General features: G+C 37.1%; 2 protein-coding genes across 12 annotated transcripts; both read right to left on the bottom strand.

Annotated features, from left to right (window-relative positions):
- Nucleotides 1-649: 649 nt before the first annotated feature.
- LOC103971625 (double-stranded RNA-binding protein 6) lies at nt 650-5,893 on the bottom strand. 2 transcript variants are annotated; one of them, XM_018820965.2, is made up of 4 exons: nt 5,339-5,893; nt 2,921-3,140; nt 2,073-2,272; nt 650-1,970 (listed from the first exon to the last, which is right to left on the bottom strand). In XM_018820965.2, the coding sequence occupies exons 1-4, from the start codon at nt 5,582-5,584 to the stop codon at nt 1,308-1,310; spliced, it is 1,329 nt and encodes a 442-aa protein (XP_018676510.2). In that variant the 5' UTR covers nt 5,585-5,893; the 3' UTR covers nt 650-1,307. The 2 variants fall into 2 exon arrangements, with proteins under 2 accessions (XP_018676510.2, XP_009383958.2); XM_009385683.3 differs by having other exon boundaries at nt 650-2,272; nt 5,339-5,892.
- Nucleotides 5,894-6,975: 1,082 nt separating this feature from the next.
- Nucleotides 6,976-21,228, bottom strand: LOC135652148 (uncharacterized). Of its 10 annotated transcripts, none has more exons than XR_010502071.1 (12): nt 20,983-21,228; nt 18,902-19,007; nt 16,030-16,168; nt 13,217-13,325; nt 12,978-13,114; nt 12,340-12,476; nt 11,306-11,412; nt 11,030-11,157; nt 8,888-9,007; nt 8,092-8,181; nt 7,406-7,509; nt 6,976-7,305 (listed from the first exon to the last, which is right to left on the bottom strand). XR_010502071.1 is itself a non-coding variant. In XM_065172895.1 (9 exons), the coding sequence occupies exons 1-9, from the start codon at nt 21,025-21,027 to the stop codon at nt 8,953-8,955; spliced, it is 963 nt and encodes a 320-aa protein (XP_065028967.1). In that variant the 5' UTR covers nt 21,028-21,228; the 3' UTR covers nt 8,361-8,952. The 10 variants fall into 10 exon arrangements, 2 of the variants coding, with proteins under 2 accessions (XP_065028967.1, XP_065028968.1); XR_010502075.1 differs by having other exon boundaries at nt 7,406-7,454; XR_010502070.1 differs by having other exon boundaries at nt 8,092-8,176.
- Nucleotides 21,229-22,269: the final 1,041 nt, after the last annotated feature.

Genomic DNA, 22,269 nt, shown 5'->3' with positions numbered 1-22,269 from the left:
TACTAGGAGCCACAGGTGACTGTTGTGGATGAGAAAATTGACGATGAGAAGTGATGATCGCTCTACATCTGTGTCGGCACTGATACAGACGCCAAGCGACCCTTTGTCACTTGACAACTTCATGGACTTTAATGCAGTTATCGAGCGATGTCACTCTGTATTTGTGTTGATGCCAATGCAATTGTCGAGTGGTACCACTTTACATCGGCATTGATGTAGATGTCGAGCAGCCCTTTTGTCGCTCAACAATTACGTAGATATCGATGCAAGTATAGAGTAATCCTCATCTCTCATCGGATGTAAATGTAACTTTTTAAAATGTCGAGATTAATACTAAAGATAATTAATAATAAAAGGTAATATATAATTAGCTTAAAATTTTATGATCACTTCTAATCATAAAAACTTAAAGAAAACACCAATTAATATTTAATATTCTAAGAATGGGATCAATAAAAAGCAAGAAAGGTAGGAGAAGGAGAAAACAGACCAGACAATCCCATAAAGAGATGAGTTTTGACAGTAGAGCAGGTCTAACAGTTGCATGACACACAGATCCTAACAATTCTGCATCATGTGTAAACAATTAGTTGTGTCCTGCCTTGTCTAACCTCTTGTGGACACTACAGCACAATGTAAGGCATCCATGTCTCCCAAAAATTATAAGCCATTATGATATGAGAAACGTAGAGATGGCTAACATATTAGGACTGGTATGAGACCACACAACCATTAATTGTCTTCAACATTTGAAGTGACAGTGTTCCTACTAAACTGCTTTCAACTCACAGTATGTTACATCATCTACACAAGCAAGAAACAAGTAGAAATTTGACAAAGAAATGCCCCCTCAGAGATCTCTTCAGCAGGTTTCGGATGAATTCTCATTTCATTCCAAGTCCTCATATGAATTTTTGGCTTTTTCGAAGAACTGAAGAATAGAAGAGTAACTTCTTACAGATAGGATACTGGGTAAAGGGCAAGCTAAGCTAAAAAATCATGAACTCCAGATGCTGAAGGACTATTATGAACATCCAGGCAGACTTTAAAAGGAGTCCTCATGGTAGCAGAACATACTTCATTTCCTACAAATGAAGGTGTCAAGGCTTCAAAAGCAAGATGCATGCATTATACACACCTCCACATTGTGTGAGCTGGCCTAAAGATTGAGACTGGCATCTACAAAGCTAAGATCTAGTGGAGTGTAGTCTTTCCGAAATCCTAAGGTTGATATAGGAAAGCAAGAAGAGGAAAATGCGGATGAAAAGGATGAAAGGTCTTGAAGGATCCTTGGAGCTCTTGCATCATCAGATTTCTAGTCGTTTCAAGCTATCCGTCACTGTACATTCAGACTCTTCCAGATCCTTTGTGACATCACCAGCCACAGTTTCCTCTATCTGAATTGAAGGCTTCGGTGGAGCGCAGGCCATGGGCACGACTGAAGATTCCTGGACATCAACCGAGGGCAATGTTTCTTTTACCTGAACTTGAATAGCAGGCGCAATGACTGGTGACATTTCCTTTACTGATGGGGATGTTGTGGCAACTGGTACTGATTCCTTTATTTGCACAGGAACAGCTGGTGCAGTAACTGGAGCAGATTCCTTGATGGATGCAGAGGAAAACACTGACGGAGAGGATGACACAACTAATAATGGTTCCTTCACTTGAGCTGGGATCATCGGAGTCATCTGTCTTGGAACTGATGGTGGAGCAGCAAAAACTGGCACAGATTGTCTGATGCGGACTGGAGATGCCATGCGGATTGGTGTATGACCAATAGCGGAAGACAGCTGCCGTAACTGAGCTGCTGGTGGTGGCAGTGGGGGAACAGAAAAGACTGGAACTGCTGTCCTTACTGTCACAGGGGGTGCCATGCCATGGCAAGGCCCATTGAAGTGTCTAACTGGAAAATATGGTGCTGCTCCGGCAGCAGGGAACTTCTGGGGCCGAACAGTCTGGTTCTCTGCCTGCTGATAGGATGACACATGAGTTGAATTGTTTATTCTGGGGGAGGTTGCACGAACTCTTGGAGAAGACTTTTGTTGGATAAGAGGTAGGATCTTTGATACCGATGGAGGAGGTTGCACCGAAGCTGGTCTTTTATCCAGCTGAATCGGGAACCTCCTGGGGAAATGAGTTGCATGGGGGTTGTTTGCCATAGCCATCTTTTCCTTCAGGCAGTAGTTGAGGAGGGCTCGAGCAATGGTGATCTGCTCCTGCTCGTCATTGTTCTCCTGTTCGGTCGACAGGTTTGCTGCTTCCTTTGCCACTATGTTGACATGAAAATAGTATTAGAAACATTTACCAGTGGTAACAAAGAATTAATGCAGAAGCTCAGCAACATCGACAAATTTGACACGGAATCAACTCTAGGCGTGCTACTGAAATCCAACTGGATTAGTGGCAAACAGTTCCAAAGGTTCTCAAACTAGAATGTACTCCTATTAAGAGCTAAGGTAATTATCTAACGAACAAAGATCAGAATAGAATTTATTGGAAAAGAAATTACTTTCCTTGGTAAGCCAAAGCAGGAGCAAACTTGGACACTGCTAGGAAAAGATACAGGAAGGCACTAGTAAGAGCATCGAAAAGTCCATTGATAGTTTTATGACATGTACTAGAGTCTAGACACTTTCACTGTCTAACAATTTAACTTCTGTGGAATCCTAATCAAAATCTCATTAGATAGATTTGTGATTTATGAATTATCACAGACCTACTAGTTAGAATGTCGCTTAGTGGTTCTGAGTTATGCTATTGATGTTTTCCAGAGTGTTGTTGGGTTTCAACAGTTCCACTTCCCTAAAGGTGCAAGTATTTTCCCTACCAGTAATTGAATTGAGGACTCAAATAACAAACGAATCCACATCATTGCAAGAATGCCAGCAATGACATAATAATCAAAGATAGGACTCACGTATTTTCAATGATGACCATGCTGCCAAAGCAGCATTTTTTTCTGCCTGCTTCTTGTTCTTAGCTGGTTCGCCTGTAAATGTGATTCCAGCAAGTTCCACCGTGCATGTGAAGACAGGTAGGTGTCCAAGTCCCGAACGGATTGTTGTATATGATGGCAATGGTGCCCCAACTCTCTGGGCAATTTCCTGCAGGAGATTCTTATAAACCCCTGTCTCATCCTGTTAAAAGATCATAATCAGTCTCAGGATATCACGGAGTAATAAAATTATAACTCATAAGGGATAGGCTCATCTGCATAAAAGGCTTTGTGTTTGAAATATTTTTGGCACTAGGAACCCAGTTGGAAGGCTACATATTAATCATATTTCATGGTTTTACTGAAAATATTTTATACATAAAAGCTACTGGAGTAAAAAAACAAATTCTTGTGCAGTTACAGGTTATGTGCAATTTTCTAAATTCTGTTAAAAGGTACTCAACCAAATCGGGGCAAAGACCAAAAACTCAAGCACACAGTTGCCTAGAGCAGACTTTAAGAAGTTAATGATGTTAGAAAGACAGCAGAGAACCTGCTACTTCAGGCTTGTTCTTCATCTATCTTTCATAACAATGGAACACAAGACTAGAAGGTCTAACATTTGCAAAATAACAGTATCAGGCTCTTGTGCTGCCTGTTTAGGTATCATTCATCTTGATTATGTTAACTTGAAACAAATGGAATCAGCAGAAAATCCATCAACATAAACTGTTAAAAGAAAGCTATCTTAACATGCATAACAAAGACATGAACCCACAGTCTATATTGTGAAGCTTAAGCTGTATGTTATGGCTGCATTTCCGACAAACAAGTTATGCAATTAGACAAATGTGCCAATACAAAACATCCATTTCTTAGTGTCCATAAAGAGCATCAGAAAGAGAAGAAAAGAAGGAGAGGGAATTGAAATGTGATTCATAAACCTAAGGCACAACATAAGCTAACAATGAATTTTATCCATTGATGGAACATTCTGAACTCAGAAACCTAGTGAAAGAAAGAAAAGGATAGGTAGTTGAAATGTGATTCCCAAACCTAAGGTACAATAATAGCTATGACATAAAATATTATAGGTTAACTATGAACTTTATCCATCCACGGAACAGCCTGAACTCAAAATATTAATGGACTCAACGAGAAGACAAGGACATTCTATAATTTACATGACCAACTTGTGCCAGAAAAGAATATGACTACAACAGAAATTTCTCTAAGCATAAAACAAATATTATGTAATCATCAGTGTTCACTAGACAAATTTCAGAAGAGGTCAAGAACTTCTAATTTAATGATGGATTCAAAGCTGCTACAGGATAATCACAGAAATAATCAATGGATCCATATATAATTCCACCAACAACGCTCGAAAGTAGAAGTATCATTTGACCATAATTCAATTTCTTGTAGCCTTCCAACTGAGTAGCTTCAATCCACTTGCAATGTATTCATGGGTGCCGTTAGGTGTGGCTACCAAAATTCAAGACAACCTGTGTCATGTCCTCATCATTGCCTCAAGAGTAACGCTCCTGGAGTCACCACTTATTATTAAACACATTGGATTTAAACTTGTACATGCTGTATGGTGTCTAAAAAACAAGGTAAGCTGCTAGTACAACAAGGTTAAACCTTCGCTGGAAAGGCATCCACCATCGATGATCAAAATGTTAAACGCAAGCAACCATAGTTTATGTTATGCACTATATAAGTTGTTAACTACGTAAGACAAAAGTTTAAGAGACTAATATTATAACAGCTCGGCACAGATTCCAAAACACTTGGTAAGAACAGTGGTCATTGTGTGGACAAAAATGCCCCCTTTTGATACGGACTAACAATGTTAACCGAGATCGATGAGCTCGGCCGAAGCCCTAATGGAAAACCAAGCAGTTATTGTTATCGGTAAACGGGAACGAGGGTCAAATTTTAGACGACTCCGTCGCCGTTCCGGCGAAGCTTCGTGAGCGAAGATGGGGGACCAAAACACATTTTCTTTTGTACAAGAGGAAAGCTAGTCAACCGTGACTCAGAAAGTCTCCTCCTTTCCCACCCTTCATTCGTTCAAAGAACATTATTTCCAGTCCAACGAAAGGAATTCAAGAAGAAAGAATCTCCTTTTGGTTCACCATTTTGATTCCACTCTTTCGCCCCAAAAGTTAACTCATTAACCTAATCGAAATCCCTTCTCAAAGCGACGTTGAGATGAGTGGTAAAAATAGCTTTCTTAAAGCTTACAAGACATGGAAACAAAGATAACTTTTCGCAGAATTTTGTGTTGTGTTGGTCAGATTAGAGAGCAACAGAAGAGCCTAGGAAGGATTCGTTGGGTTATGGATTAAGGAGAGAGGAAGATAGGGGCGGGGGCGGCGACTGGCTACTGACCAGGATGCGGGCGGCGAGGGAGTGAGAGGGCCCGCGCTGCGAGAGGGCGCCGAGAGCCACCTCGGCCGCCGAATGCTCCGCCTGCCGCAGCGTGGTGCAGAAGCTCGGGCTCTCGAACACCTCGCCGTTGAAGTTCACCGCTGCCTTGAACCTAGGCGCGTGATCCGGCCCCTCCCGTACGCACGTGTACGACGGCAGGTTGAAGCAGCTTCGCTGCGCCAACTCCTGCAGCTGGTTCTTGTACATCCTCGCCCTTCCTCGCCCAACCCCCAACCCCCAACAAATCCCAGCAGAGATCACCGTCCGATGGTCGTCGGGCGGCGGGATCCGTCCTCCCGAGCCGTCTCCGGCGTCTCGGACCCTCGCGAGGTCCAGATCCGAAGAATGGCAGCTCCTCCTGCCGGAATCTACCCCTACGGCACGACGCCTTCGGCCAGGGTTTCGCCCTCCTTCACCATCCTCCTCTCTCGGAAGCAAGAAGATGAAGATCTACTCGGCTTCGAAGCGGAGAAGGGAGAGAAGAGGGAGAAGACTCCGCCTCCAAAATAAGCTTCCATAGGCACCCATATTATATATATATATATATATAATCTTCTTAATTGGGTTATTTAATGAACAGATTAAGAGGCTAATGACTACGTTGGTCTTTGACTCGTCTGTCGATAGTTTTCTAAACGGGGGAGGGCTGTTATTGTCACTCTCTATTTTCCCATCTTCTGTGAATGACTTGTACCTGTTGCTTTGACCAGATGAAGTGGATAAAAAAATAATAATTATGTTAATTGTCATTATTTCTGACATTGCATTAATACAAAATGGTCGAATTAGCTGTGGTCGATGGGTGATACTAACACACCACCCTTTTTCTATCGCACTCCTCTACAAAGTCATGCCGACTAAATCCATCCACCTGCATGCTGCATTAAAATGAGCGATATGATGTTGGTGGGGGACCTCCTCACCTATCTCATTAAATTAGTCCGAGCATCAGGTTTTCAACTCAATTTATTTTGACCTACTAATTTACTTTTAATGATTTCACACTTTACTTCTCCTGAGATGAGGTAGCCAAAGGAAAAGGGAAATGTGATCCGAGGCATAGTCATTGATTGGATCGGTGAGTCCAATTGATCCATCTACATATTTAATATTTGTTTCCAAATATATAATTATACATTACGCTAAAATATAAAAACACCAAAGGATATAAAATTTTAATTTCTAACGTCTTTACCTTATATTTTGGATCAACTAATCTGAGGGCTCAAATCATAGGATGAATCAATCGGGAAGCGATCCGAGCCCTCCATTGGAGTAGACACGGAGGAATCCTCGTAAGAGGGAGAAAGGCTGAAGACCACTGTATTTTTGTCATTAGAGGTTGACAAGGTGGTAAGTACGAGGGTTTCGAAAGGTAATTATCAAATTAAGGGAGGTAAGACTTGGGTTTCTCACCGCGGAGAGAGCGCACGTTGGTGGAAGTGGCTGCCAGCCGACCCCAGCCTGCGTACATAACCGGCATGCAGTAACTCCTAGAGAACTAAAGCAAACTTTCACCGGCCTCTCGTTTCACCACCATCATGCCCCAAATAATCCTAAATGGCACGCTTAGAGAAAATGATTCACGCAACATAATATATACATAACACACAGTATCCCATATATTAATTCTTATGTTCAAGTACCTCAAAAATGTTTCCATTCTTTTATGTATTTTACACTGATGATTTCAGCATTGTAAACATAATACATGCATGAGGCACTGGAAACCAGCCTTCATGAAACAATAGAACAGTACGTAGTACAAGCCAATTAATAGTAATTTAAATTGGTATCAGGTCCTCATCATTGTTCTTTTGCAGTGATCTCAACCATGATTTGACAAACAGAAACTGACCTTTGTAGTCCTCATATCTGAGATGTATCAGAAATCCCACCCCACCCCCTCCCCCATTTTAACTTGTAAACTGTAAGAATTGCCAAGAAACTAGACCATTAGTGAAGGATCATTAAAATGTCTAAAGTACTTGAAACTTGAAGAAACAACTATATTTTATCAACTTGTACCACGATATAAAGTTGCTAATTCCATGAGGCTGAATGTTTCCTCAAAATCCTGTAATGGATACAGCATGTTCTTGAAACAAATCCAGTGCACAATCAAGTTACAACTGAAAAGAAACAATAAGCATGTTAACCTATTTTATGCTTTCAGAAATAGTATTCAAATGAGCAGACAGTTTTGATGGCGTCAAGCCACAGTACCTAATAAATTCTAGTGACACATTTCTTTTTATTTCTCAAACAATAGATCCAACAGACCATGTCAAGCAACGGTACCCCTTTCAGTAGTGTGGTTCGAGATATTTAACATAGAGCTCTGCTGATCACACTCCAATGTACAGCCAAGGATTCTTAGTTACCACAAGTTTTTTTCTAATCGAAAATCAATCTCAACACATGCTGAATATCAATTTCTTTTACAAGCGTGTCAGCTGAATATTACTGTTTAATATAGTGTGATAAGTAAAACAGTAGCTTCTTTGAGATCAACACAAATGATTCAGTTTCATAGACTAATTGAATATACTAAGTGCAAATCTTGGCCAATAGTGAAAGACAAGGAAAACAAACTAGGATGTTGCGTAATATCAAATTTTCAAGTCAGATTTCAGCTTTATAGCATGTCCTTGTAATGTCCGCACAGGTGATTTAGCAAGAGTATTGTGATGACCCAATGATATTTGTCATACCCTGTGTGAATACAAATGTCGATGTCGTGCCCACCAGCATGGATCAGCATAGACAGCACACCCTCTCTACCCCATCTGGAGGTTCCTTCTCTTATTCATCAGTTTCAAATTAACATTTTATCTCCACAAAACACCATAGAAATCAATTTGACAATAGATATGGCTCAAAATAAAAGGCCAAAATAACTGGTAAAAGTTGATAACGCGGGCTCAACACCTTATTACACAGGACAACTTTCATTCTCCATTGAAAATAGAAAAACTGACACTCGTGTAATTCATGTGGTACTCTAAAGAGACCATCATCTATAGAATTACATGTGCAACCACAATTACTTCCATCATCCACTTGAAAACAGAAAAGCCAAACATCATCTAACCCATGTGGTAGCTCGTGATAAATTGCCTATCACATGTCCAGACACAATAGGCAGAAGCTAAGGAATTTACACAGATTGGTCCCTAGCATGTCCAGTCACACTAGACAGATGCTTACTACATGAATAAGTTTCCAAATAATCTGGTCTAGAATGACTACAACGAGACCAATATCAAATCTCTTTGTCATAGGATAAACACCATCTACTGATAGAGAATTTAATCTACTGATAACAAAATTGCCTTCATAGGCATGAATTAAATCATAATGAAAACTAAAGCTATACGGAAAACAAAAAAAAATATAATATCTAAATCTTGTTAAATTTCTTAACAGTATTACATCAAATCTTAGCTCATTAGAACATCTGTGGAAAAAATGGTCATTAGTCAGTGGTCTCGATGACAAAATTTTTACCTGAAATGTAATTATGGCAAGGTGATGTCATCACAAAGTGTTGCAAATGATAATCTTCGATCCACTCATGGCCTACTCGAGGTAACAAAATGATAATAGTCCTCTTCATCATAGAGTTTCCTGAAACATCAGAAGAGACTTTTACTTGAAAAACTAATAACAAATCCCAAAATTTTATGAACAACTTAACTTGCTATCACGCTGCTGGAACATGGTGATAGAGAATTTGGAAGTGAAGGTTGATCAATAAAATTGACAACATGCAAACACAAAGAAAATCCAAAATACATTTAGGTGTAATGTTTCTAGTTAATACCTCCTGTTACAAGATGACAAGATCAACATGGGTACAGACATTCAATTTATACCCCAGTTCAATACAGATGAAGGAAAATTAAGTGTGTTCACTTAATTGGAACACCGATAAGACATGTATCCCACATCAGTTACAATAACTGGGTTTCCATTTTTTTCCCTTTCCCTTCAGAGGTTATATTTTTCAGTTAGGAATCATCCTATAGTATATCCACTATGTACTCTTTAATAGGAGAATTATTTTCATTTAAAATTGCATCTCTTATTCATTCTTTTGATAGTTAGGACCAAAAAACCTAATAATTTGCATGTACTAAAGCAAATATAACAATCCGACAACTTATGAATACAGGACAAGTAAAAAAATAATGATTTTAAAGAGTCTGTTGGTATTAATGTTTGAACTGCCACAACTCCAGGGTATCATCTGAAACATCAAAATCCACACAGTTCCATAACCTGAAACCAGGGAATCTCAGAGACTCAAATTGCCACACTTAAAATGCAGCCACAGCCTATTTTTTTGTTTTATGTTAACATGTTTAAGTCATTAACTTAGCTATTTTATAGAGTTGATTCATAAAAATAAATCTGACCACACTCATGACTCATCCCTTGATCCTATAGTGCAGTTGAACAATGGAGACAAAGTAAATAAAAAAACATGGAAGAGAAAGCAAGGATGATGGTTCTCCTTTAATGGAGAGGTCACCAAGAGAGAGGTTGATACCAGGACAAAGTCAAAATAAGGCAGTTTTCAACCTTTTCCTTTATTTATCTTTGTTTTCCCTCTTGTTTTTCTTTTTTCCTTGCTTTCCTTTTTGTGTTTTTACTTCTGCTGGCACCCCTATTTCATCCTGGTGATTTGCGGTGCCAAACTGGCAGCACATACTGCACCAGTCACCAGTTAAAATTTTGGGCAGGGATTCTAGCAGCATGCTAAACCTTGGGTAACCTAATTATGTATCCAACTTTCAATGAATGGGATCATTCCATTGTATGTCTTGGCTTAAATATTCCCAGGAAACTTGCAATTGCATACAATTGGGAAGATGTACAATCTACATTTCTTTATTATAGAAATAATCTCAAACAATTTAGATTAATTTTGCCTAATGCAAGAACAAATAATCAGTAAAGTACCTGCTTTTCTGACATCAGTATAAAAACATGTTGACTAATAGATATGTAGCATGGTTGTCATGAATTAGCAATACAATAATGTGGATTATATTTCATTCTAGTCAATGTTTGATGAAGTTAAATGGAGTTATGTAGAATCTATTCTACTATCCACAGCAGAACTATAACAATAAGGCAGGAACAATTTTTAATTAGATTTTGTTACGATACTCCATTCTAGTTAAAATCATCAGCAACCTACTAACAGATCGTATTCAAGAATCCATTTTACAGTTTTTTTTTGCAGCAAAGAAATGAGCTGCATAAGCAACCAGTAAAAGGATGGTATGAAGTTACCTCTATGCTAAATCAGGATAACAATAAGGCAGGAACAATTTTTAATTAGATTTTGTTACGATACTCCATTCTAGTAAAAATCATCAGCAACCTTCTAACAGATCGCATTCAAGAATCCATTTTACAGTTTTTTTTTGCAGCAAAGAAATGAGCTGCATAAGCAACCAGTAAAAGGATGGTATGAAGTTACCTCTATGCTAAATCAGGATATTAGTGTTTCAGCTTCATGCAAAGGAGTGCAACCACCACAACTAACTTTAAATGATTCATTTAGAAAAAGAGCATCTGCTGGAATTAACAGGGGCAAATATTTTTTTTGTGACAAAGATAAGTTGGACTAGAACTTACGCCAAATCCTCAATAGTCTCAGATTTTATCACAGCTTTCCCTTCAGCAAGTTCTAGGCAAGAATGATGCATTATCATTTCCTTCAGAGTTTGCTTTGTACTTTTGATGTCATTGTCCCACAAAATGCTCTGCAATTCAGTATAATTCACACAACTCAATTGGAGAAGTGCATAACTTTGGCCAAATAGCTTCCTTTAAAAGAAGCAAAAAAATTTGCAAATACAATATCCATTATCAGAAAAGAAACATGAAATTTGAAGCATTCAAGATGAACACCTTTCTGACATACTCTCTCTTTATATCATCCCAAGGCAATTTGCCCTTAGCAGAGAAGATTGAAGCATTCCAAAGTGCACCTCTAGCTACCATAATTGATGAGGCCCCTGAAATGTACACAAGGTGCACTAAGAAAAATTCTGCATTTTTTTGCATAATATAAAGCACTTTAGATGGATTAACATGTGGCGTAGTTTATCATCAAACAAATGCATTATTGCAAGTCTATGTAATTAATATTTATTGTTTAGCTTACATGAGTAAACAAACAACATCAAGCATTGTCTACCAAAGTGTACAAACACAAAATTGGAGAAGAAAATCATAGGAATGATCCATCCGTGCTAAAGAAGTTTCTTTTTCTCTCATCCCATATCTGAATATTGCATACGTAAGAGTATGCAAGTGACCTCAAGTGTTCCAGACATGTAAAAATTAAAAGCTATTCCAAATCTAATGCCCACTTGCCAGCTTCATGACCAGATGATTGTAAAGTGTTGATCTAATGTCAGAGGTTGAACAAAATAAGAGTTTGGTAACTGAAACTCCCATTCTTAGCATAGAAATAATGATACTATTAGGAGAGGTTCTAATTTTTTCCATTTATAGTGAAAATAACTGTTATTCAATTCAGAGAAATACATCATAGTATTACTCATCCTTGGAATATTCAGATAGCATGCCACTTGAGAAGCACTGACATATGTCAAGAATGACATTTTCTATAGCTACCTCAGATGACACGAGGCAGCCATTATGAGAAAATTTTCAAGCGGAGACAATACTCAAGTATAAAAATGTCAAACTTAGTAGAAATGTGATTCTCCGGAGGCCTATATAGTTATATATAGAAAGCCTAAGAACATATCAAGATTATATAAGCAAAATTTGCCAATCTAGGATAGTAGATTTTTTTAGAAAAATTAAGTATTCAGATTAACTTATACCAGAGTGCCTAGATTATAAACGTTGACCTTTTTTAGGCCTTGTCCTAAATATGCAAAAGCTTGCCATATGGTAATTGCTATCCTTACCTGTAGCATTTTTCATTCTACCAAAATCTTCATACTCAAAGACATCACCATTTGCTATAACAGGTATAGATAACGATGCTACAACATCTGCAATCTCATTCCACTTTGCAGGATCCCTTGGCCTATCTTTCACTCTTCTGCAATAGAACAAAAATTAAATGTTATATAAAGGCCAACAGGACATAAGAAATATATTTGAGAACATACACATTAATGTCCTTGAACCTACTTCATCTAACCCATACTGTTGCAAGACAACCTATTGTTCATTTTTCTTTTCAATTTAAACATTTTTGTGTCCTGACAATTCATTAATTTCTATATCTCCATATATGACAGTAATAAATCATCCAAAGTAAATGTCTCGGATATGAAACATTCATACTGCACCCTCAATATATGCCACATAAAACAAGTTAACAACACCACTGTGATATCAACCTGAATTAACAAATTATAACATCATCATGGTAAAAGTGGCTAGAGCCAACTGATACTAAAACTAATTGGTCACTGTAAATATGACTCTAGACTTGAATAATCTTTTATCTGGGAAACTAGAGCAGCCCATATCAAGCCCTATGTCTGACTAATAAAATATCCCACTTCAGATGATGGATGAAAGAGAGTTTCAATACCTTCCATGAACAGCCACAGCCGAAACACCAGTCTTTTCGATTCGGCGTGCTAGTTCCACAGTTGCTTGAGATGAAGCAAGAAGGCGAACCTTACATGTTACTGTTGTATCCAAGTTCCTTCTTAAGGTTGTCAATATCTAAATGACGAAGAAATACAGTCATCTAATAGAATTAAGAACCTCATGATGATAATAAGATATATAAACTACAATAGCATAAAAATTAAACACTTGCAGTACGTCATGAATAAGCTCTGGTTTAGAGAGTAGTGCAGCACCCATTCCTCCGCTAATGGAGAAAGACTTGGGGCAGCCCATATTGATATCTATTGCTGCCACATCTTTGCACCTGAAAAATATACAATCACATATAAACTGACAATAGATGGTGATAATGTTAAAATCAATTCTAAGCTACATATGGTCATACACAGTGTAGCATACCATAGAAGTAAATAAGTTATCTGGAAAGCATAGAAGAAACTGTCACATAAGGCTAGCAGCATCATAATAATTGGTAGCAGAAGAAACAATGAACTTGTACAATAAAGTTATAAACTATGGAAGGAACAAATGTAAGCAATGTCGAAATACTTTTGTCCATAAGGAACACATTGTCATTTGCAGTACCCACTGGTCAAGTTTGGCAAAATGTGCAGAATTGAATTCTCAAGTATAAGATAATTGAGGGAGAGCACTATGCTTCTTCCCTAGATAAGCTGAGATTGAGTTATATTTTCTAACTGTGGTGGATACCAAGCCATCAGCATGATGATAATTACCATGATGAAAACATAATTCTCTTTATATTAAACTAGAATGGGTTGCACAATGACAGCCTTGGAAACTTACTTTCTGCTTACAGTCTCTTCTCACTAGAGTGAATGGAATCAAGAGATGAATTTGAAAAATCCAAGATGGCATTCAATTATGAGTAACTCTCCAGTTGTAATTATTCAAATTGCAGCAATACCATATTTTAACTCATTCACGTGAAATTTCCAAGGAAAAGTTTGGAAGTAAACTCCTTGAACAATAGACCTTGTTTGTTAGGTAATAAAATTCTATAAGTAGCAAGTAACATGTGAAGCAAGAATGAAATTGACTCATCAAAACATGTCAAACATCTTTTCGGTTGGGCCGACCATAGCAATTACAATTAGGGTCCTGATAAGAATTTCTGACCCTAAGTGTTTTAACAGTTATATAAAACAGGTCAAACATCTAAAATATGTTCAAAATGATCAAGGTGGAACAACAGGAGACCTGAAAAGATACCAGAAGATGGAGGGTCCTTAGAAAATAGGTGTGCATACGAGATCACTACTTATTAGAAAAATACGTGATCAACAAGTGCCAAAAAAGTATCACTTACAATGGCAACATAACAAACACCAAAGGGAAATGACACACCAACAAGGTAATACATGGTTTATGGTCTCGGTATCTATTACCATAAATGGAATATTACTGGTCCTTACTCTTCTTGCAACTAATTGGCACAAGAAATGGAAGGTATTGGCACTATTTTCAAGGGCCACAATGAAAAAGAATAAAAGAAAAGCTGACTCCGCGAAATAGAGCATTTCCACTGCTGCTTTATATACCCATAGCAAAAGACAAAAGCAGACTTGTCTTAGTGACCAGAGGTCATGTATGATTTTTTTGTCAAACAGCCAGCCACTTTCCCTTTTAGACAGATGCACTTATTTAAGCATGATTATTAGAACTATACCGGACTGGCCAGTCCAACCAGATAACCCATGAATTGGATATCTGTCTGACACTGTTCTGTTTAAGGAGCAATGGTGCCATAATACTGGAGCAAACTGGATGACCCAGGTAGTTTTGCAATGAACCACAAGAACCAGTCGGGTGAAGATGAACCGACTGATTTTTTTCTTTTTCCCTATGCAAAAGACATCAGTATGCCTCCTTTCAAAGGCAAATTGAATAAAAATTGTGGGCATCTAAGTTATGTCAACATCATAACCTAGTTATCAGATATTTCCTATTATCATTCCCCTTGCATCTATCATACTCACCACTGCAGCCACACCTCACTGTCGTTTTCATGTCTCAGTCACATCTACTGCCACCAAGAGAAGACAGAGATGGAAGAATAGGAGGAGCATAATAAGAAGAATAGTAGAAGAACAAGAAAAAAAGGAAACGAGGAGAAACAAGATAGGAAGGAGAGAAGGTGAAGAAGGCAAGGAAAAAAAGAGGGAGGAGCAGATGAATAAGGAGAAGAATGTGAGGGTGAATATGAAGGGGGAGAAAAAAGATAAAAGGAGAAGAAACAAAAAAGGAGAGGAACAAAATAATAGAAAAAAGAATATAATAAGAATATAATATTGTATAATATTTTTAAAAACATATTTTATTTAAAGTTATGGTTTGACCACCTTGTGAACTCAAGCTTGGTCGGGCCAATGACTGGTTCGTTTCTAATAGCCATGAACTTAAGGCTACAACGACAACAACAAAGCAGCCATAAAGTCCCAACAAATAAGAAATCTTTTTCACTTAATACTTTAATAGTTAAGCAATCACAAGTCTTCTTAGTCCTATGAATCTACCAAAACTGACACTTAGATCATCATTGTCCATAACCTTATGAACTGGAAGCTCTTCAATCTCAATGTCCAAACAGTACTCCAGACTCGCTATCAAAATTTGCATAAACAATAGCCATACTAGTCGAGCAATAGTCAACTAAATGGCTTTACAGGTCCACAAATAACACCCGAAGCTGCCATAAATCCCATTTGAAAGTTGAATGATGTCATAGTGATACACTATGGTATTGATTATTAGGGAAAGAGATTTGTCAAGTCAAATTAAATTCTAAGGCAAATTAGTGCAATTACGATTCTGTGTCCACACAAATGATTATCCATAATTTAGTGTTGTATTAAATTGAGAAACTTCAAAGAACATATTCAAAGCTTGACAGTGAAATTATTCGTTGCCTAATGACTATAGACGGATATCATCTAATTCTAACAAAACATGTGTAGTGATTAGATTAACTCTTGTTAAATTCTTACACTATTTGAGCAGCAGTGAGAGCCCTCACAGCATCAGACGTGCCCATCTGAAACACAACCCTGTTCCTCTCCTCATGACAAGTTCTGAAGACAACATTGCTGGTTCCTTTCTCCACAAAATCAGTTGTGCCAAGAAATTCTGGTCATAGTACACATTAGGTTTCCAGCAAAAAGAGAAGATAATTACTAAAGTGACAACAATATGTCAAAGAAGTTCATTAAGTTGTTCCTATATGTTATCATTATTAACATAAATTAGCAACACGGAGATATAGTATGAAATGTTGCCACCATATGATACCTCATGAATGGAAGTAAATTTGAATCATTACTAGCTAGAATCAAGGCACATATACATGAATGAAAGTAATTGCGAATCATCACTAGCTAGAATCACTACTAGCTAGTATCAAGCCACATACAAGTTATCTTTCATAAGCATTTACAGACTAAAGAAGAACATATAAACAATAAGCATGATGCAGATCAACTACATAAAAATCCAGAAGAACACTAAAATTTTGTACGCTGTACGCTATTAACAGACATAAATTTTTCACTAATAAATACCATAGAACAGCAGGTCCATCTTCCAACTTAATCAATTTGAAATCAATGTATCCACCCATAGATACTATCACCAAACAAAAAATGAAGTAACATCGGCAACAATCAACACAAAGCCAATTTCTATTGCTGGAGTGGCAAAAGGAACTAAGCAACATCACCAAAGATAAACAGACAATCTTCCATCCACTACATATAACTTGTACCCCATGTAGACAAAACAATCACCAAAGTCCTGAACATCTGTCAACTCCCCACATTTCATACAAATCAAACCCTGCAAAGTTATTTACTTGACTCCTACTCGTCGAGTTCAATTCAAATAGTAAGTAAAATATTTTCTTTAACTAACAAAATATCTAAGCATTTATGAATGTATTGTCTTCACCCCTTTTAAACAGGTTGTCATCATGTGACTTGTCACCTCAAGGAGTTCATCGTCATGTCTGGATGACAAGATATCCTTTTAATTTTATAGTGTAGATTATAATGCATCAGTGCATGAAAATTTATTGTCTATCACTCGGTTCTTGTTCTTGCAACTGAAACTTGAATGCTTGTATGTAGAACCAGGGCATCGTTCTGAAAATGATAATACACCTGAACTTATTGCTTTAAAGATCACCACTTCACTGTTTAATCCCACAATCCTCAAGAAAGAATCATTTCTCTTTCATTCCTTCAATATGTGTTTTTATGTTGTTTCCATGACTTCAATGATCCGAGGCAACATAACATTCTGGTCTGCATAACATTATCATGTAATCATGATAATCACAAATCCTAACATAATCTATGGAGAATAGTAATGATCCAATCATGGACAACATGTCAGTGGTCTTACTACTGAGAAAATTTAAGGAATGTCCTGCCAAACATTCTTTAGCCCAGGTGTTCAACATTGTGACAAATAATCCCAATATAAGAATTTCCATCAACACATAAAAAATCAAACAATGTTGCAGAGACAAGTCAAGCTAACCATTTATGATTTCGATATTTTGTCCTTATCTCTTATTATCCTGTACAGAACTTCTCTTTATTGTTGACAAATGCATTCAGCATAAACTACATGATTAATATGTTTCCACTTTCAGTTAGGATAGTAATAACAAGTATCTCAAAAAAGTGTTTGCATTATGTATTAGACATATCATCAAGAATTCGGGAAAGTGAACAATCAAATTCACAATGAGTAACTATTATTAACAGATTCATGCTTAACGCTAGAATAGAACAGCTTCAACAGGACCCTTAACAAAAGTTCTAAAAAATTAAAATCTGTAGCCCAACCAGAGGAAGTCTGCCAAACAACTTGGCAGAATTTTTAATCAAAATATTTTTATGTCCACACACTCAAAATACTTATTGCTTTAGCACATGGTTCGTCTTACCAGTCCATACTAATGTATCGACCGATCATTGGTACGATATATATCGAATTGTACCAACAAACCAAAACATGGTACGGTGCAGCAGACCGATATGTTAGTATGTACCGTCCATATTAGTCCACTGTCGAACTGGTACATACTACCCATACCGAGTGGTACGGCAAACCTTGCTTTAGCCCATACTTTTTGGGTGGAGAAAAGGACAAGCATGAATCCATCCTCTAGTCAATGGAAGATCCAAAATTTTCTAATGAACTGTTTGGTTCAGAAATTCATATTCCATGGATAGGGAAAAATATTCTAAATAAAGATTCACATCCCAAGTACCATCCTTGTTGTGTACGAAAAACAAGGGGAAATATAGAACACTTGAGGACAAAACGTGGGAAAATCTGGGGAAGCCAAAATGGAATAGCAATATTCACTTATTTATGATGCTCACGGAAATACGTATGGCATTTCCTGATTCCTGTTTAGTTGTAATTTTGGTCTATAAATATATGAGTTCTTGCTTAGTACTTGGGTTGGTTTTTACTGGTTCCACACATCTTCGGTGAAAAGTAATCTACCATAAGCCTCTCCTATCCCCATACAAATGACTGAAAAAGGAAATAACCAGATTAATGTCCTAACCAAGTAGTTTTCAAATACAACAAGCATACTTAATATTGATAGCATAAAAGATGCCAAAAACTAAACTTCTGCAGGGAAATAATATAAACATAGACAAAACATAAATGAGAAAAGTCAGCAATCAGCCCAACCAAAAGCAAGCCCAAGACACTATGTACACAAAAGAAGTAGTAGGAAAGGCAAAGAAGAACAGTATTCAGGCAAAGAAGAACAGTATTCACGCCATAAATCCTTGACATAATTGCCAGTAGCTAACTGCATATCAAATAGCTAAGTACCATTTACGCGTCGTTCGCATTTAACCATTTTGTGATCTATAATTTCCTCCCCATAAGTTATATCTGCACCGTATCCTGCTGCAAGTAACCTAAATGATAATGTACCCTATAAAAGGGAGAAAAACAACATAAATTTGGATAAAAAGATGAAAAATGTCAAACTAGTTGTCTCTAGAAATGGCAATAAACTAGAAATGTCAATGACAGAAAATTACATAAATTCAAGGAAGGGTTTGCAAATCATGCATAACAGCAACCTGCTATTCCCTCAATTTACCAAATCAAACTGATCACTTAACTAAAAAAATGATTATTTTTTAAAAAAATATATATTTTGTCATGGGAAATGAACCATGCAACTTAAACTGTCAGAGGCATTTAATTTGCTGTTTGCTTGAAACAATCTTGTGATGACTATTTTGTGAACTTTTCACTTTTTTGACAGTACATGTGGATTAGTGGGTAAGACATGAGCTTACTCATGCCAAAATTTGGTTAAAACAAGTACACTATATTTCACTTGAATATGGAAAGCCAATAACAAATCTCTCACAATTTATCATCACATGGTAGTTATCAAATATTGAGATTATGTAGACCAGATTTTTTTATTCCTCTGGTCTTCTTTTATGCCATAAAGGATGAAAATATTTGTTTGTCACTTGGTGCATTAACTCATACCAGGATAGTGAATGAAACTGGTTTATTCTCTACCTTGTTTTTACTTTCTCTTATCATGATTCTTTACTCATCTATCTAATTATTCAACAACCACAATAACAAAGCCGTAAAATTCCAACTATTTAGAACAGACTAAATGGATCTTTTGCCGTTATTGAAGTATGTAAAAAGTCATATATTTAATTTAGTTAAGAGCATTTAAATCTTTATTCATGATTTCCATTAAAGTATTTTTATGTCTTCGTCTGCTTCTCATCATACCAAACATTTCATCTCTTCTAATTACCCCATCTATACGTCTCTTGAATTCGCACCACCTTAAATGGATTTTCCTCACTTTTATCTCCATCAAAATAATACCTAGTTGTTTATAAATAGAAATATTTTTTTTCTTATCTTTCCTAATAACTCTACGTATTCATCTCAACATTCTCATCTTAGCAACACAAACAATATGGTGTTTCTTAACTGCCCAACACTAAAATCCATAAATTATTAGAATCTAATAATTTTCTTATAATTTTTTCTTTAAATCTTAAAGGTATCCAATGGTCATGCAAGACTCCTAATATCCCTTATCATTTTAACCATCTTTTTTATCTTATTACCCTAACTTGGAAATATTGTTATCTGAGGTTAATCATAACTTTTATGGTGTTTTCCCTGATTTAATGAGAAAAATCCAATGTATAAGTAGCAAATAATTTATGTATCGTAAGGACTCTGGGATGGATGATTTTCTTTTCTCTTCTCATGATTCTTTCCTTTTCTATCTGCTTAATCTAACCCTGATAAGAAGTCTCATTTTCTTACCCTAAAAAAATGGGAATTTTTTTAGGGCAAACATCAAAGGAATGTACCAGAAGTCCAATTGTAAACAACAAAGCTTCTGGTATACGCCCAACTGTACAGTTCTCATTTTTGGTTCTGTCACGACGCAAAAGGAATATACCAGAATTTCGAGTTGCACGTTTGCAAGAAGAAACGCTTCAAGAACCGTTGATTGATGGAACTAAGGATCCACGACCTACAACTAAGATCAGCCTCGGAGACTTAAATCCGATGTTACAGACAATGGATACTCAATTCCGGAGATGATGAGAACATCTAGATCCTAATCGCCAAAAAAACCCTAATGCTAGTTTCAGATAATTATTATTCATGTCCTGTGGTTTGCTAAGTGGATTTCCGATTTCTACCACAACCACGAAAACCACAAATCAACCAAAGAAGAGATTTAATCTACGCGTTAGAAACATACAAATCCGAAGCAATATAAACAAAGAGGTCATATTTGGATCCCAAAAAACCGAATCGGGAGCAATCGGCAAGATTCGGGGCATGCGGTAGGATCCAAGAAACCAAGAAGAACCAAGAAAAGGGATCGATTCGAGACGGACCACTCGGACCATGGGGGCGAGAACCAGCTTGTTGTGGTAATCCATGGCGCGGCGCCGCCGTCCGCCTCGCTTTCTTCCGCGTCGGGGTTTCCCCTCTTTGCTGCGTCTGTCGCGGAAAGAGACGGCAGTGTTTCGCTGCTTGTGTTGGGGTAAGGGAGGGGTTTACGCGTATCGCGTTGTTCCGCGGTTGCCGGTAGCCGACCGCCCTTCCTGCGCTCGCGAAGGGGCAACGACAGAGGACCCAAATTCTATTCTTTTCTTTTCTTTTCGTTCATGGGCAAATTCTTAAAAGAAAAAATCAACTTTTCGTTATTTTCCGCTGATCATAAAATATCTCATTTTATTTCTAGTAAACGTTATCAGAAGTCATTACATATTATCCATTTCTTATAGTTAGACCTCTTTCTCTAAATCTAAAAAATTATATTAATTTTTTTTATAATCATAAAAGTAAAATATTTAACTCTATTTATCCTAATATTACCGTGTATGAAAAATACAATACATAAAAGCACATACATATATGATAAAAAAAAATGAACAAAAAGATAATTTTAATAATGATGATAGATAATAGTGTCATGGATGGTTATGATAGTGGTGACAAGAACGATACGAATGGTGACAGATAATAGTGTCATGGATGGTTATGGCAGTGGTGACAAGAACGATACGATGGTCGACCTTGCTGTTATTGATCCAAACATCGACAATGAGGAAGAAGATGAGGTAGCGCAGTGCAGAGTCGACACTATATCGAATGATGCAATGGTCGATAAGAACGAATATGAGGTAAAGTAGTGCGACATCAAAAGAGGAAGAGGAGGCAGATGAGGCATCTACATCGACACCACACCTCTTTGTCTCCTCTTCTTTCTCGTTGACTACTGCATCGCCAAAAGAGGAAGAGGAGGTAAAGCAATGTGACACTGTTGTAGATGCCTCACCGCTTTGTCTCTTCATTGTTAATGTTTAGATTAGCATCAATAAAGCCGACTATAGTATCGTTCTCATCATCCACTACCACAACAGTCACCCATAATAGTATTATTCGTCACCGCCATTGAAATTACTTATTTGCTTATTGTTTTTATACTATTATGTATGTACTATCACGAGCTGTATCTTCTATCGGTAAAGACAATAATATTAGGATAAATGAGATTAAATGCTTTATTTTCATAACTATATGGATTTCAATATAACCTTTTAAAGCCTATAGACCATGATGCCAAAAAGGTCTAAGTATAAGAGCTAATGGGTAATTAGTCCTATTTATCATCGTAC

Source organism: Musa acuminata, chromosome BXJ3-11 (genome assembly GCF_036884655.1).
Source record: "Musa acuminata AAA Group cultivar baxijiao chromosome BXJ3-11, Cavendish_Baxijiao_AAA, whole genome shotgun sequence".
In the NCBI taxonomy this organism is placed as follows: Eukaryota; Viridiplantae; Streptophyta; class Magnoliopsida; order Zingiberales; family Musaceae; genus Musa; species Musa acuminata.
Note: the sequence above shows the minus strand (reverse complement) of the source record. Positions and strands in the feature narration are given on the sequence as shown.

Coding starts and splice junctions, on each gene's coding strand:
- LOC103971625 (XM_009385683.3), bottom strand. CDS start 5,584: ATGTACAAGAACCAGCTGCAGGAGTTGGCGCAGCGAAGCTGCTTCAAC. Junction 3,141..5,338: donor CCCTCGCCGCCCGCATCCTG/GTCAGTAGCCAG, acceptor ATCTTTTAACAG/GATGAGACAGGGGTTTATAA. Junction 2,273..2,920: donor ATGGTCATCATTGAAAATAC/GTGAGTCCTATC, acceptor ATGTCAACATAG/TGGCAAAGGAAGCAGCAAAC.
- LOC135652148 (XM_065172895.1), bottom strand. CDS start 21,027: ATGGATTACCACAACAAGCTGGTTCTCGCCCCCATGGTCCGAGTG. Junction 13,326..16,029: donor CTCACTGCTGCTCAAATAGT/GTAAGAATTTAA, acceptor TATATTTTTCAG/GTGCAAAGATGTGGCAGCAA. Junction 11,413..12,339: donor TAGAATGAAAAATGCTACAG/GTAAGGATAGCA, acceptor TGTACATTTCAG/GGGCCTCATCAATTATGGTA.